Here is a 17,488-nt window from a genome sequence, read left to right on the forward strand (position 1 = left end):
GCACCCCTTCAACTGTGATTCTAAAACGTAACATAACAGGGTGAGAAAAGAGAGAGAGGATGACTGCCTTTCCTCTTAATTCTTCTTTGTTATATAATTCATGTAAGCCATATGGCTCCCACAGCAGTGGTCATGCTCCTGTCTGTGGAATGGCATCTTTCTCAAAGGAGTGTATTTGGGAGACAGGCTGAGAAATGTGTGCTCGAGCCAAGTGGGCGAAGGAGTCTTAAGATTCAGAGGCTTTGGCTAACCTCGAGTTTGCTAGTTAAGCTTGTTAGTTTGTTTGTATGGAGACAGCCATTTAATAAATAAGCAGACCCCAAACCAGGCACCGTCTCCTAGCCTTAATTGTCGTCCTGGTCCCCCTGCCAGAAGCTTCAGCAGTTCATCTGGGTGAAAAGAACGTCAGTGGGCAGCTTTGAAATCCATAATGCTTCATTGGATTTGGGGAGAATGTGGATATTTGGTTTTTTTATTCCAGTGAGAAACATTTCTTCCTTTATTGTTAGATGGCCCAAATAGTGTGGAAATCTTTCAGTGACCTGACTTATTTATTAGTCAAATAAGATGCCTGAATTAAAAAATACAGACCAACAGCAGAAATCATCCAGGTAAGCTGTCTATATCTCTCCAACCAACCTGAAAAATATGCCCTCACTTGGGGCCATGTGGTCACAGCCCAACAGGTAATAAACTCTATTTTTTAAAGTACAGGTTCCAGTGAAATGAAGAGTGTAAGTGGAGTAGACATTATTTCAGAACTAGGAGTGTGCCTGACTGTAGAAAAAAGGTTCAAGGTCTTGGAGTATGCTCCCATTATAAGAAGTCTATACATTAATGTCTTTGTTTCCTTCCACATCAAACCTGGTGAATGGAGTCAACAGATAGATACCCATTTATCTTTACTTCTTGGTCTGTGGATTGCCACATCCAACATATGAAAACCATGGAAGACGGGCTCCTGACTCGGGGGCAGCGGGTCCGAGTGTTGTATCTGTGGCAGTGCAATTTGTCTCTCCTCTGCATGGAGAGCCTGAGTTGACCGATACCTCTAGGGTACAAAACTATACACAATCCTTGTGCTAATGTTGGTAGTGATGTTACAATACTAGTCATGATACCTGCAATTTGTGGAGCTCACACAACGTCAGATGACTTATAAACACTTTATTTTAAAAATACTCAAATGGTGCTGACAAGAATGAAGAAGCCATGAATTGGGATATTTACATGCCTCGCTCAAGATCATAGACATGGGTTTGAATCAGGTCTGACAGATTCAAGTTCATGCCTTCTTACCAGTTCCTTCTAAGTAAAAAGCTAAATCAGGCAACGTGAAAGCTTTGAGTAGGGTGACCTTATGTTTCAATGTATACCTATTGTCCCATCAGTAGGTCCCCATTTCATGCTCTAAAGTGTCCCAGTTTGGAGAATAAATTGGATGACCACCCTGTCTCCGAACAAGGTTTAAAATGAATGTAAGACTTTTCTTAGGTATTACTCATGATGCTTTAGTGAATCTTTTTGCCTTTAATGAAGGGCTTCAAACCAATAACAAATTGGACCTTGCCTGGTGTGTCTGGGAAAACAGACGGATTTGTGAACGAGTGTCACTTATTACTTGTGATATCCTTTTGCCTCTGTCTATCTCCGTCTGTCATCGCTCTTCAAAAATCTTTGTCTTTCCTTCTTCTCTCCTCCCCCTAGTATCCGTGTCTTATGCTGCCTAGACTTCCTCTATTGATCAAGTGTCAGACAATTGATTCTTTGGTTTTACTTTAAAAATACCGGTCGGTCACTCGTTGTTAACAGTACTTTTGTCAAAAAGAGAATAAAAACCATTTGAAGACATCTCTAACTTCTTTTTCTTTCTTCCTTCTCCTTAAGCTTGCGGCTATTATCCCCTCACTTCTTTACTATCACCGTGGTGGATAGGCGTCCAGGGAGCTTCCGCGTTGTGCTCGCTGACGCTACTGTAGTTGCGCTGGGATAAGCCAGCTCCGAAATGTATTATTTCAAGCACCACCTCACATGTCTGTGCTCCTCTTCTGCTCTTATGGGCAAACTGTTGTCCTGTTTCTATTCTTTTAAAGGGCTTTAGTAAGAGGAAAGGAACTGATTTAAAAAAAAAAAAACAAGCTGATAAAATATATAACTGCTTCAAAGAAACAACGCTGTAAGAAAATCTAACTTTTTCTTTTGGCAGTTTTAAATGTATGGCTTTGATTTATGGATCAAAATTACTCATTTATTATTTTATCTATACAGCTCTGGGCAATTTTGACAGTTAAAATTTAGTTTTATTGACCAGTGCAGCCACTGTGCCCACGAGGGGCCTGGTGCACACAGCCTGCTGCACTCAAGAAATGATGATTTTTGATTCCATGACTGAGTCAGATTGGGAATCATAACCAATATAACAATAAGTTCCAAATCTCAGTGCCCAAGGCAAGAGGTTTGCTGTAAAACACAATCACCCTGTAAGGAGGGGAGGAAGAGAATCTTGGGCCGAAGTCTGCGAGCACAATTTAATGCAGCTGGGACAGGCCCTGGGTATCTGTCCACCCAAACTGTGGAGCAACAGAAGGGAGTGCTTCTCTAAGACCCAGTTCCACAGACTAAAGATTAACGAGCAGAAATGCTTAAAAGGCAAAATGCATGTTAGTTACATAGAAATGAACTAAACAACCATCAGGATATGAGAAAATTTAGTGCTATTCACCAACCTTTCACTTTTCAAGAAACCAAAAAAAAAAAAAAAAAAAAAGAAAAGAAAAGAAAAAAGAACGCAAGAATTTCTTTTGGAACATCTCAGTTACTACCCCCTCTCTGTCACAGAAACACAAACTCGTGCAGTGGTTTTAGGCCAGTTTAATTTAGGCCTATTCCACGACCAAATTGGCCACCTCTGCAATGTTAATTTAGTCTTTTACTCTAAATCCCCTGGGATACATAAACAGACCTCCAAAGGGTAACAAATCAATAAAATGTCTAATTTGATTAACCACGTTTTCGCATCCATCAGGACAGCTCTGCGCGGAAATAAATAGGTGGGTAAATGAATAAAGAAGGGCACTCACTTGTGAGTATTTTCCACGTCTTCTTGTCATCATCATAGTACTGGACCAAATTGCTGGGGAGCCGGTCCGGCCCGGGAGGCAACCCTCCAACCAGTAACAGCATTTTCTTGTTAGAGCGAATTCTTCACCCAAAACAAAAGAGGAGATGGAGAACCACATTATTGTAGAGCCTCTTTAGTGGCAACGAAATCATAACCATCAAAAGAATGTTCCTTGCTTGCAGATTTCTATTTCATTTTTTCCTGTTTCTTTTCCCATTCATGTCTCAACAATTTTTTTTTTTGAACCAAGCAGAAAAATGATCAGAAGAGCAGCATATCCCCATACTCATGGAATAATAAGCTCCCTTTATGCAATTTGTTAGAGGTTCATTCTAGAACGACCTTTTTCTTATATTATCCCTTTAAATCATCACTCTTTACAGCTGAGTACACATGAAATGCTCTGGAGTTGTACTAAGGTTAAGCATTAAAGTTGCATGTCAAAAATCGTATTAGTCAAAATCATTATTATAAGCCATTCTCCACTCAAAGAACCTTGAAAAAATTAAGGTTATGCAGAGAGTTTGTGAGCCAACTCTTTAATCACCCAGGGAACTTCCAATACCAGTTTGGTACAATTAGTAGCACGGGGCTAACTGGGGTAGGTTAACGGGTATCGAGGAGACATTTTGTTTGTTTAATTTAGCTGAGACTTCTGCCTTCATCTCCTTCCCAGCGCCCCCTCCCTCCCCAGCCTCCCCCCACCCCCCACCCCATCCCTGGGCACCACTGGCGACACAGCAGCACCAATTGGTAAAAATGAGACTGTGAGGTTGTTTTGAGCCTCCCCAGAGTGGAGCCCTGCCAATGCTTGCCACTGATCCAGCGGCATGAACCTGCTCGACTGTGCAAAGTCACTCTAATTCCCTCCCTCTGTTTTTCTACCTTCTCCCCCAGGGGGCAACCACTGAAAGGAGTGACTACCCACCCATCAAGAGCTGGCAATTCGCTGCTATTAACCGTGACTGTGATTCCCAGTCTGCCTGGCAGTTCCTGAGAACAGGCCTGCAACGTCTCATATGCAGTAAAAGCTATAAGATGCACCCTGGCCGGCACACTCGACCTGATGGATGTGCGATCCTCAGGAAGGGTAATGGATTGAGCACACTTGCGATTGGAGCAGGGAGGGGAGGCCCAGACCCCCACAAGGGGCCTGCTGATTTAACGGTCGCTTTACATATAATTGAACTTTTCATTTACCTGAAAGGCTGAAGGTGGTGGTGGCAGAAAGGGAACAACCATGACTGAAGGAAAACGTCAATAAATACGAGAGGGTTCCCCTTAAATATGATCACAACCCGCGGTGGTGGCTCTGAATCTATTATTACATATTCAGCCTGTCGTTCTGATTCAAGGACGCTTGGCAAAGTACGCCCTTGTGGAGAAGCACTGTTTGTTGGTTAAGAACCTAACATTCGGAGAGTTAACTTAATACAGTTAATGACATTTCCATGTGAAGGAAGGGAACAAGAGAATTCCTTTAATGAAACTCTGGTGCCATTGAATGCATTGTATATGCCTCAGTAGAAAAAAATACCTTCTGGAGAAACTCCTATCAGGGAATCGTGGATAGTAAGTATAGCCATACTTACAGAAGAATGCATACTGTGATAGCAGCTTGCAATATTAATTTTGTCACAAACAAAGAAAACCCCTCACTTCTTTGAATTCACAGTACTTTGGAACTGTACCCATATGCCTTATAGACCTGTAGTTGTGAAACAAAAACAGAATATGATAGCAAAGAGCTCCATACTTTGAGGATTTCAGTGATCGGGGTGGCTGGTAAGAGGGGTTATGGGAACTCAGTGCAGTAAGTACCTTTCTTTTATTTTGAAATGAGAACATACATGACTGATGTGCTATATAATCTCTTAAATGCATGGTTACAGAACTATTATAAGAGGATTTTATTATTGTAGTTTTTGGGTCCAAATAATCAGCCAGCCTGTGAGTATAAGAGGAATCAAGATGAGAGCAGATACTCTTTTTTAGGTTGCTATCAGTTACCACGTGTCGACATTGCTGTTCAACTGGAAGGCACCATTCTGTGGTTTTCACGATGTGACACGCCTACCTGCTGCCAGACCTCTGGTGGTGGCAGATAGACCACTATCTACGGTTAGATGTAAGAGGAAAGGACTCAGTGAGGTGGTAGTGTGACCAAAGCAATATAATTAAATTTACGTTATGATATTTAAATAAAGGTACTCCTTTTAAAATGTGTTTCACGAATGACACATGGAGATAAATGAATGGCTTACATTCATTTGTAAGGTTGTTTCATTAATTGATAAAGCCCGCCTCCCTGGACCAATCCACATTGGTGATTTTCAACAGCGATTTAGATGGACCATCTCTGCAGACGAGGAGGGGATCTAGAGTCTTTGTTCTCTCTGCCTAAAGAGACGCTTGCTGCCATCTGTCCCCCCGAGAACTGGCCTGAGACTACCGATCCTAAGCCACTGAATAGCTGGCAAATGACAACAACCCTCACCCCCGCCAACGATGACACAATTCAAAGCTAGCACAGCAGCAGCGACGGCCTCCACAGAAACTAAGACGAATCTCTAAATCAGCCAGCCTCCTCCGCAGGGAATGTGACCAGGAATTCCTCGGAAGGAAAGGAAATCCCACCTACCCTCAGCGGCTGTGTGTTTCCTGTGAAGGCGAAGTGTTTGAAGTTCATCATGCGCAGCCTTCTTAGTGAGTGAAGACACATTTTAAATCCCGAATCACTACATTCATATCATCATCTATTTCACTTATTATGGCATTGCGCTTGGAGCATCTTGTTTCTAAAGCTTGTCGTCACTCACTTCTCCAAACCAGTATCGATATTATTTAAGTCTAAACAAAGTTTAAAACTCTACCTGGTGAGGGTGAATCACACAGAAGCCAAAAATAGGATAAAGCGTGTGAGAAGTAACAGAGTGCAGAAGAAGCAACACATAGACTAACAAAACACGTTGGAGTGGTTCCTCACCATTTTCTCCATTGACTGTCAAAACAGCCTTACGTCCCAGATAGAGCTCCATTTTACAGGGAGGTGAGAAAGTTCCCACAGTCAAAGCATACTCTGTGTTGAGACCTAGGCCTTCATATGCTACCACACCTGTGATCTTTTTACAATTCAAATTTGTTTTTTTTTTAATTTTTATTTTACCATAACTTCTGACTAAGACCCAGATGACCTGGATTCTAGGGCTAATTTTGCCATTCGACAGAGTAACTTTGTATAAATTACTTGATTTTTTGGAGCCTCTGATTTCTCATACTAGATGAATAGTATCTGACTTGCCTCTTGAAGGGATTGCCATTGGGATTATCCAAAATGAAGTGAAAAGTTCTACGTAAGCCCTAAGGGAAGTGATTATTGATCTGTAGATATTGGCAACACAACGTGGGCTTCATTTCAACATACCAAGCCCGATTAAATAGTTAAAAAAGAAAAATAATATTTTTCTCTGAGATTCTTGTTGAGTTCATGTATATAAATACAAGCTAATGAAGAGGACTTCACTACCCAGCTGTTATCTTATGTGTTCTTAGAAAATTATCACTTTAATTACATTGGATATCTTTTGAGCCTTGTTATAAGAAAATATACATTTGGACAGTACATAAAACTGAACCTTTCTGGATCCAAATAAAGGACCCTAATAGAGATCACTCTACATTTCTTATTTCGTAAGAATAAAACAAATGAGACAAACCATCACATATTTTACTTTGATTTAAATGCAATGTCAACTATTCAATTACTCCTAGAAAGTAATACACGTGAATAATTCCTGTGGAAAAGCTTCCATTCTTTTTACAATGTGCAATTATAATAGTGACAATGACAATAATGACAGATAATAATGCATGTGTATTGGATATTGAAACCTCTGATTATCATGCTATTTATTTGATGTGTGTGAACTTCAATTTGAAAACACCATGATAAAAAAGATACCTTGTGAACCAGAGAAGTAAAATTAGGAGAATCTGAATTAACTTGCTGAAGGGGGTTTCAATTACTCTTTTCTAAATAATTCCAACCTTACAGGTTTCATTTTAGATTAGCAAAATCTACAAATGTAGCCCTTTTGCAGTGATTAGAGTTCCTTCATATGGCTACCTGTATACCTGTTAGAAGCCCTTTATATAGGGAACCAATTTAGCCAAAATTAATATGTTCTCTTCAAATTTGTTAATATTTTAAAAATACATGTACTCCTTTTTACTCTTCAACTTGACACCACCTAGATCAAACTAATGTGTTTAAAAGACATGGAATTAGAGACAAAGAGCTTAGTATGTCATGATTAATAATATTATTTCGATGCCTTTGATTTGGGCTCCTAGATTCTTGCATAGAAAAATATAAGGTTAAAAAGGCAATGGAATTTGAAGGTCCCCTTTGTTCCATCTCAGTAATTGCCCAACATTTACCATGTGTCATATTTGTGTGTGTGTGTGTGTGCGTGTGAGTGTGTGTGTGTATACGCATGTGCTCGCGCGCATATGTAGTTTGGTTACGGGGATGAATGATTGAAGGATGACCTAAAACCTCCTGGTGTAAACAAATTTTTCATCATACTGGTGCTGTAAGTACAGTAAAGTGTCATTTATTTATATTTCAGTGATTTGGAACTTTAATTATTGGGAAACAGGCCAGATAAAGTTTACCTTTCCATGATACATGAAAAAAGTTTTCATGAACTAAATTGCAAGAAGAATTTTAACCTGTTTAACAACCCAGGAGGTCTGCTGGCATTTTAGGGCTACCTATGTCCATTTAGACCAAATTCATTTTACAGACTACAAATCTTTCTCATTTATTTGGTAAAGAAAATATTCTATAATCTCCTAAGACTCATTAAATGAGGGAGTTAGAAGACAACTTTGAAGTAATCTAGTTCAGTGATCCCCAAGCCTGGTGAGTCACCAGAATCATCTGAGGGGATTATAAGATTTAGATTCTTGATATGGATTCTCCAGGCTCCACTCCCAGAGATGATGATTCAATTGGGATGAGGCCTTAAAAATCAGTAATGTTTCACAGTCTTCCAATTGATTTTAACTAACGTAGAGCCAGATTTGAGGTCACTGATTTGGTCCTGCTCTCTACCTAAAGTAGAAATCTTTTCAGTAGTTTTTTTTTTTTTTTTTTTTTTGGTAGGTAATTATTCTTATCAATTATGTGATTTATTTTATTGTTTACAAAATTTTAATGTTTATTTTTGAAAGAGAGAGAGAGAGAGAGAGACAGACAGCGAGTGGGGGAGGGGCAGAGAGAGAGGGAGACACAGGATCTGAAGCAGGCTCTGGGATTTGAACCCTCAGTAGAGAGCCGGATGCGGGGCTCGAACTCATTAACCTGTGAGATCATGACCTGAGCTGAAGGCAGATGCTCAGCCGACTGAGCCACCCAGGAGCCTCTCAATTACGCAATTTATAACAAAATGGACCTTAGCTTTTCAAAACTGCTTTATTGTGGAAAGATGGCGGACAGTTGTGTTAAATATCTGTTCTTCTCCTTATGCTGAGCTGAAAATCTACCCAAGTCTTTTAGAGAAAAAAGAGCAAGCACTTGTGTCTGTTCTGGCAGGCTTCAAATATTGCAAGATAGTTGCCATAGGTCTTTTCTTTTCCGTGTTAAAAATCCTCCTTTCTTTCTGAGAAAGTTTCCGTTTTCCCTAGCATCACACTCACCTCCTTAAAATGTCTCCGCACCATCATTGTCCCCTTTGAAATATGTGATCAGAATTGAATACAATATAACAAATGTGGTATGTGATATGATGTATACATATGCATGTATATAAAAATACATGCTATAAGGTTTTCTAAAATTACAGTAGTCTTTTAGCAGCCACAGTGCAGTGGTGGATTCCTGTTAATCTTCCAGAGGATTACAAATATAAAATTTTTTTTTAAAACCAAGAGTTTTCGGGGTGCCTGGGTGGCTCAGTCGGTTGAGCGGCCGACTTTGGCTCAGGTCACGATCTCGCGGTCCGTGAGTTCGAGCCCCGCGTCGGACTCTGTGCTGACAGCTCAGAGCCTGGAGCCTGCTTCCGATTCTGTGTCTCCCTCTCTCTCTGCCCCTCCCCTGTTCATGCTCTGTCTCTCTCTGTCTCAAAAATAAATAAACGTTAAAAAAAAATTAAAATAAAATAAAACCAAGAGTTTTCAAGTCAGGTTTTTCCTATCCTATATTTCTTCTAGTTAAATATTTTAAACATAACATGTGATTATTTTTTAATGTTTTTGTATCTTCTACTGATTTAGGTATTTTGTTTCAATTCACTTATTTTTTTTAATTAAAAAATGTTTATTTATTTTTGAGACAGAGAGAGAGAGAGAGAGAGAGAGAGAGAGACAGAACATGAATGGGGGAAAGGCAGAGAGAGAGGGAGACACCAAACTTGAAGTGGAGTCCAAACCTGGAGCTGTCAGCACAGGACCCCACGTGGGGTTCGAACTCACTAACTATGAAACCGTGACCTGAGCTGAAGTCAGATGTTTAACCAACTGAGCCACCCACGCATCCTTGTTTCAATTCCCTTATTATTTAGCAGTTATTAATTGAGTTTGTACTATGTTCCAGGTACCATTCTAAACACTAGAGCTAATGATGGGAATAAGAGGTATAAATTCCTTGTTCCTCATGGCACTTACTTCCATCCTAGAGGGAACATATATTGAAAATATCATGGTTCTTGAAGTAGAGAGCCTGGTTGTTAAGGGCATAAGCCTTACAACTTGGGCGAGACCCCTGGTTTCAGTTCTTTCAAGAAGAGTGACCTTGGGCTGTTTTCCCCTTTTAACCTTATTTATAAAAGAGTGATAACAACAGATGTAAGGCATAGTTTTTTTTTTTTTTTTCAGGAATAAATTAAACAATATATGCACAACATTTATAAAGTGCTAGATAAATTCTATCATTACCATCCTCCTCTTCTTCCTCATCACCATCATCATCAGTATTAGCTATTTCTTTGTGTAACTTGCAGATTTGACAAGGTAGTGTGGCCTATGTCCCCATCCAAGTTTTATTACTTAAAAATAATAGTGTTGTATTTCTTTTGTTCAGGTGTTTTAATTATCGTAACTTGTTCACAATACTAACTCATTGGGGTTTTACTCTGGAGTTCCTCATATATAGCCTTTAGGAGTATATAGCTTTTTTTTTTTTTTTTTTTTTTTTTTTGAAACAGAGATTTGATGGAAAAACTAGGCAGTTATGAAGTAGCAAAGTAAACTGGGATAGATGATCATCTTCCCATCCTCTTAAGGCCAACTTAGTTTTAATTTAAGAGTCAGTCACACATGAATTTAAATTCTCTTTCTACCACTTCATAGGTTCATACCCTTGGGTATATTCAATCTCTTTACACCTCAGTTGCTTCATCTGTAAAGTGGGGGTGCTGTGAGGGTTAAGTGTAATGGGAAAATAAATGGTTGTGAATAAAATCACCTTCTAGAGCCAGTCCCTTTAACAAATGAAAAGTACTTTGTGCTGCTGATGCCTTGAAATAAGTGTCTCTGCATAGTGAAGGAAGAGAAAAACTGATACCTCCAACATAATCCAGTAGGGAGAGGCTGGAGAAGATTGGAAGAAGTTATGACTCATTCCCATTACTTTCCAATTTCAGTGGACTTTACTAAACCTATGATGGCTTGGTATTTTCTACTAGCAGGGAGAAAGGACAATTTTGCATCTGGTGGTACAGCAGGGATGTATAGTGGTGGGTCTGGAAGGCAGGAAAAGCCAGAATGAGGCAAGCCCCCAGGGATTCACAGAAGTGACGATGGTTTTGGGTTTCCACCGGCCATGAGATTGGTGGGGTTTCCAACAATTTTACCAGATCTGGGAAGCCACCAGCTGACATTTGGTTCACATGTGGAAAATATTTATGTCGTTCCCATGGTAATCAATTGATTAATGATAACAATTATTATTATGCATAATTATTAACTTTACAAATCACTCATGTGAAAATCAATCATTGGCATTTGACTTTTTCTTATATTGTTTAGAAGCCTTTCAGAAACCATAGGTTGTGCTGTTTATAAATAGCCAGAATCTTTACTGCATAAGCAAGTTTCACAAAAATATAAAACCACTGGGCTTCCTACAGTGGTGTGGATCCAGATCTCATTAACAAATTCAACCTGCTCACCTTTTGGTCTGCCATCTCTCTTTGTTAAAGATGTCACCAAGCCCTATCAAAGTCACCAGTTAAAAAATTTTTTTTTGATGTTTATTTATTTTTGAGGGAGAGAGAGAGAGAGAGAGAGAGAGAGAGAGAGAGAGAGAGAATGAATCTGAAGCAGGCTCCAGGCTCTGAGCTGTGAGCACAGAGCCCCTGGCAGGGCTTGAACCCATGAACTGTGAGATCATGACCTGAGCCAAGGGCGATGCTTAACCAACTGAGCCACCCAGGCGCACCTCAAGTTACCAAGTTTTATGATAATCGTGACCCTTCTGCCATTTTCTTGCTATAGTCGATCTTTTGCCAAGTCCTATAGATTCTAGAGCCGTAAAGTTTCTTCGGCCTGTGTCTTCATCCCAGTCAGACCACTGTTAGCCTGATTCAGCTGGGTCGGCTCTCTCCCGAGCTGATGTAGCAGTGGTGTCTCTCCTTTCTGCACTCCCATTGAATCTCCCCTCAAATTTGAATAAATTTGTCAAATTAATTTCAGCAAAGCCTGATGTTAGCTATCAACCACTTCAGTCTTCTTTTGAAAAACTATCAAACAATTCCCCATTACCTATCATCTACAGGGGGCACATTTCCCCCACATTGTAACTTCCCTTTTCTCTCTCACAGGTAAATGCCTTCCCTGAGATTCTTTTCAGGGATAAAAGAGTTTCTGAGTTAAGGTCTGAAAAAACTTGAAAGACGAATTTCAGCTGGAAATTGCTTAGACCATGGGGAAAAGTAAGCAGAGGAAGATCCGGAGTGATTGGCCAGGAGGAGACTTTGAAAATCAGCTAGCCTTCCCTAAACTTCCAGCTAGAACGGTCCCCAAAAGTCCCCAGAGGACAGCTGCTACCCTTTTCTTAAATTTTTCCAGAGAAGTAAACTCCCTTGAGAATTTGTTCCAGCTGATTTGCTGTTGTATTTAGGTTTCTTTATCATAGCTGTTCTTGGTAATTACACAGCAGCTTTCATCGGAAGAGCCTTTAAATAGACCTGATAATGCCTCTCTGAGGTAGGTAAACACAAAGTATCATTATCCCCATTTAACAGATGAAAGAATAGAGGAAAAAGGGCTTGGGCATCTTTTCCAGTGCCTCGGGATAGGTTTTATTTCCTCTATTTCACAGAGGAAATGTTTCTAGGGTTTTCTCACAACACCCTTCTGTGATTCTCAGGGTCAAGTGTAATTGAAAATGCCTTAGCCTCCCATCTTCTGACATTGGTGCTGCCCCTCTTCCTACCACCGTGAGTCTGGCTGCATGATGACAGGGGACTGGTCAGTTGTACACATTATTCAGTTTTTCTAAGATGGAAGGAACTGTAAGATTTGCTTGATCATATCATAAAGACAATTCATGCTTGCTGAGAAAAATTCTGTCTATACTTATAAGCAAAAAGGACTTAGTATCTAATAGGTGGTCAATAAATACTTCTTGTGTGAATGAGAAAATGATAAATTAAAGAACGAATGGGTGAAAAGAGTCACTGGTAATCCCACCTTTGAGATACATATCATTACAGATTCTTTGTCATCTTTTTTCCCCCTCTCATCTGTTTTAACTTCCAGTCAGTGAGTGTGGTGGTGAGGACATGAGAAGGCAAAAGGGGATGAGGAAAAGTCATGTTTCTGAACTATAAGGTGGGAGAGTCAGAGAGTAATACTTTGGGGAACAGTCTTATTAACACACACCCAGATCTAACCTGCCACCATTACTCTGCATTGCCCCAAACCCTTTTGTTTTTTATGCCTACTTGCACATGTCCAAATAATCAGTCTTACCGTTACCACACATCCATGAGTGTTTGTGGATACCTCTGTCTTTCTCTTTGTTCTTTGAGATTATTATTGTCTCATAGAAGGGGAGCTACCCCGATAGAGAAATGTTACCAAATTTCAGTTATTAGCACAATAGTGAACCTTCATGATATTTGCTATCTTCACACACTGATATTATTTAATATTTTATTTAAAACTGCTCACTAAAAAAAAGAAAAAAAAAACAAAAAACAAAAAACATAAAACTGCTCACTTAAAAAAATGTTTAATACCATTCTACCCTAACGTTCCCAGGGCTGGTTGCTCCCAGAATCACCTGGGAAAGCTTTTACAAAGTATCAAGAATGGGGGCAACCTCTCAGAGATTCTGGTTTAACAACCCAGGGTGGGACCCAGCACTGGTTTTTGTCCATTTGTTTTTTAAAGCTTTCTGTGGGATTCAATTGCACGGGTAATACTGAGAATTACTGCTCTAAGCAATTGTATTTATGAATTATGGGCTTCATGGGTTAATTGTTTATTTCTAATACATGCTCAAATGTAGTAATACCTCAAAAATAGATAAACATTTAAAAATTTTTAGAAACGGGGGCGCCTGGGTGGCTCAGTCGGTTAAGCGTCCGACTTCGCCTCAGGTCATGACCTCACGGTTCGTGGGTTCGAGCCCCGTGTCGGGCTCTGTGCTGACAGCTCAGGGCCTGGAGCCTGCTTCAGATTCTGTGTCTCCCTCTCTCACTGTCCCTCTCCTGCTCATGCTCTGTGTGTGTCTCTCTCAAAAATAAATACATGTTAAAAAAAACTGAAACGCAGTATTACCTAACTTGCTACGAGAAATTTAGAAAGGGCTTTTTGTGTACCGTCTGAAATTGCCTCACGTCCTCCCAGTGGTAGGTCATCATAGTTGAGGACACGCTATAATGAATGGAAGAAACCGGGACTTTAAAATTTGAATCTCTAAACATTGGGTTACATTCCACCCCTGCCACTAGTTACGTGTTTGGCCATGAGAAGATCGACCTCTTTGCCGACTACGGCTTTGCACTTCGCCATCCCAGATGACCACCTTCACGCTCCTCACCTCAGCCCCTGTAGCTCGCCAGGGTCTCCCCCAATTCTTCCCTGGCACGTACGAATTCCGGGTGAGTTGGGAATGTGACCATGTCTTCCTGTGTGTGGACGGGGTAGTTTGCTCGTGCCTTTGCCTCTTTCCTCTGGAACCCAACCTGTAGACTGGTTAATGGTGGTAGAGGTAGATGCGACAAAAAAGCGTTCATCTGAACCCATGAAATGCAGGCCTCCCCGGGGCTTAGCTCATAAGCCTGAAGGGCCAGAACAGGGCCATGTTTACGCTGTACAGAGCACTTCACACTCCATCCTTGGTCCTTTGCTTCACGAGGGACCGTGGCTTCTGGCCAACTTGACACCCGCTGCATGCCCTGCCCTGCTCCTTCCACACCTCCCAGATTAAAGCTTCCTTTAGCAACTAGAAGCAGCTGAATATCTTCTTTGCTTGATTACCTATATAATCCCTAATTCTAATACCTAGTACTTAGTGCCTTTCTTCTGAAGAGCATAAATTGCAATGGAAATGGCATCTCATTAATCCTCCTCGCATCCCTGTGAGGAAGTTGAGTGGCAAGTATTACCTCCTAGACTAATCCTCGTGCCTGCGTGTGGGACACCGGGTCTCACTGCTCACTAGCACGGATGCTTGCTACCGAACGAGCTGGCAGGGACAACCAACGTTTGTGTGATAGGAGAAAGCTCTTCTCCTTGTTCAAGGGAGAAGTGGTTCTATGCAGCCTGTCACAGAGGAGCCATTCGAGCTCTGTGTAGCTCGGTGACAGGGGGAGATAGAGCATTACTCACGCTCGTGATGGACTCATAAGTAATGCCTGCTCTTAAACTCCTAATAAAGCTCAATTTTTAGACTCTGCTGCCTCCTGAGAACCAGTCTCATTATTGAGACTTCTCTTTCTTTCTTTCTCTCTCCAGCCCATCTGGCCCGCTTTTTGGAGATAAAGTGACTTCCTGACCTGAGGAAACTGGTACCTGCTTGCTGCCCAAGAAGAAGTGCAGAAAGACACAAGGACACTGTTGAAAATTCACGTTCAGGATATAACAGACCTGGCTACAATTCCTTGTCTCTGAGAGTCTGGCACGCAATGGTCAAAACAAATAGATTAACAAAATCAGCATTCCGAAGGAATCAGCGTTCCAGTGATGCTGAGGGGGACCATGGCTAGATCCTACCTCATGATCTAGAGCCTGATTTTATCCATTACTCTAACTCCAGGGAGAGATTTCTCTTGGGGAAGCTAGGAAGCTTGTTCTGAGGAACAAGCCAGCCAGCCTCCCGCCAAGCGGGCTGTTTCCAGTTGGAGAGTCACTGCAGGAGTGGCCATACAGGAAGACAGTGAGAAAAGTTAGTTAGGAACCGAATATATTACTCCAGGCTTCTCTTGGAATATTCATGGCAACACATAGGTGTCCATCTTCAATTCAAGAAAAGGGAGTTTCGGCTGATACCTTCTAAATGGGCCCAGAATTTGAGTTTAGGGGAAGCATAATTCTATGAGACCATCCTGGGGTTAAGACAAATGAAGACGGTTGCCCTTACTTTTGGGTAGACACATAGCAAGGGACTGAGGCAGGCCCGGGGTGTGTGTGTGTGTGTGTGTGTGTGTGTGTGTGCTGTGGAGACAATGAGGTGTGGCTTGTGGGATCCAGCTTAGGGACACCCTGCTGCTGTGGGTGAAATAGGAATCTCTTATCCTCCTCCTCTTTTCCTCTCCCTCCCTGTGGGGAGCCAGTTCTTTCTGTTCTTTGCTGCTTCACCAACCCTGGAGGGCCTAATGCTAAAGTAAACCCTAGCTCCAGGGTTCTGTGAGGCTGAGAGACTCTCCAGCGTTCCCCCTGCCAAGGGCATCTGTGTGGAAGGCTCACAGACCCTCCCAGTCGGCCAATGCATGACACTGCCCTCTTCAGTTATCAGATTTTCGCCAGGCGGAAACAAATTATCTTGGGAAAATTGACCACATTCTCTAAAACTGAATTGTGAACACTGTACTGTGTGGCTTGAATTATTCTGAAAATTCTCTGGTGCAGTAGGTACCCCAGTCTCATCATGAGGACATAAATCCCTTAGAGTCTGGTAATTCCAATAACCTTCTCTATCACTCATTTCCCCTCTCCTCATGTTAGTTTACCAGAGTACTTTGAATTTTGCAACACATTTCCCTCAGACGTATCTTTCAGTAAATTACTGTTCGCATTTTCTCCCTTCTTCTATGATAGATATGTAGCAAATTGGAAAACAGAAGCAATTTTTTGTTTAGTCTTAGGATTTTCGAAGTGTGGTCCAAAAACCACCAGTAGCAAAACCACCTGGGATGTTGCTAAATATGTAGGTTCCTGGGTCCACATTCCTGATCAGTTCATGAAGAATCTCTGAGGTAGGGCTAGGGAAGATATATTTATTTAAAAATCTCTATTGGTGATTCTTAAGAGAACCACTGACTCACACAAGACTTTCTGAGGTCGAGGAAAGAGGATATTTTTCTCTTATAAAGGCTTTGTATTGCTGGAAGAGCTATTAATATATTGCTGACTTGGATCACTGCTCAATTGCCTATATAACTTTGCCGTACAGACTTAGTTGAAAAGTAACAATTCAGTTAGCTTCCCTAACCTGTTTTCAGATGCCTGTATCCTATCACTGGCTCTTGTTATAAACCGAATTGTTTCTGCCAAATTTATATGTTGAAGGTCTAACCCCCAATGTGACAGTACTTGAAGACAGGGTCTTTGGGAGGTAATTAAGGTTAAATGAGGTCATAAGGATAGGGCACTAATCCGATAGGACTGATGTCCTTATAAGAAGAGGAAGAGACACCAGAAATCTCTGTCCCACTCTCTCTGCCGGTACACCCACAGAAAAGGCCATGTGAGAACATGGTGAGAAGGCTGCTGTCGGTAAGCCAGGAAGAGAGGCATCACCAGAAACCAATCCTCCCGGCAACTTGACCTCGGACTTCCAGCCTTACAGAACTATGAGAAAACAAAGTCCTGTTATTAAGCCACCCAGTCTGTGTGGCAGCTCAACCAGGCTAATACAGACTTCCTTACAACTGTCCAACCAACAGGACCACAGGGCAGAAGAGACCAGTGAGGCTCACACTCACTTTTGGGAACTAAGCCTTGAGAAGGGGCCTTCTATGGTCAAACTTGCACAACTACCTCAAGAAAGGATCTTTCTAATTTCACCACAAAATAACTATACCTTATAGCAGCCTACCAGCTACACTCTATATGGAGAATTTGGAATATGGGGAGGCAGGCTCCTTATCTAGTCCTGTTTGGTGCCCAAGCACCATACATACGCAGTAAATG

At 41.3% G+C, this 17,488-nt stretch overlaps 1 protein-coding gene across 1 annotated transcript in view; it reads right to left on the reverse strand.

Moving 5' to 3' along the window:
• The window catches only part of KLHL14 (kelch like family member 14), a 102,324-nt gene that overhangs the window by 70,451 nt on the left and 14,385 nt on the right, over positions 1 to 17,488 (reverse strand). The window contains exon 2 of the mRNA XM_042910138.1: positions 3,081 to 3,202. Within this exon, the coding sequence (XP_042766072.1) occupies positions 3,081 to 3,202 (122 nt within the window). The remainder of the gene's footprint in view (positions 1 to 3,080; positions 3,203 to 17,488) is intronic.

Source organism: Panthera leo, chromosome D3, assembly GCF_018350215.1.
Source record: "Panthera leo isolate Ple1 chromosome D3, P.leo_Ple1_pat1.1, whole genome shotgun sequence".
In the NCBI taxonomy this organism is placed as follows: Eukaryota; Metazoa; Chordata; class Mammalia; order Carnivora; family Felidae; genus Panthera; species Panthera leo.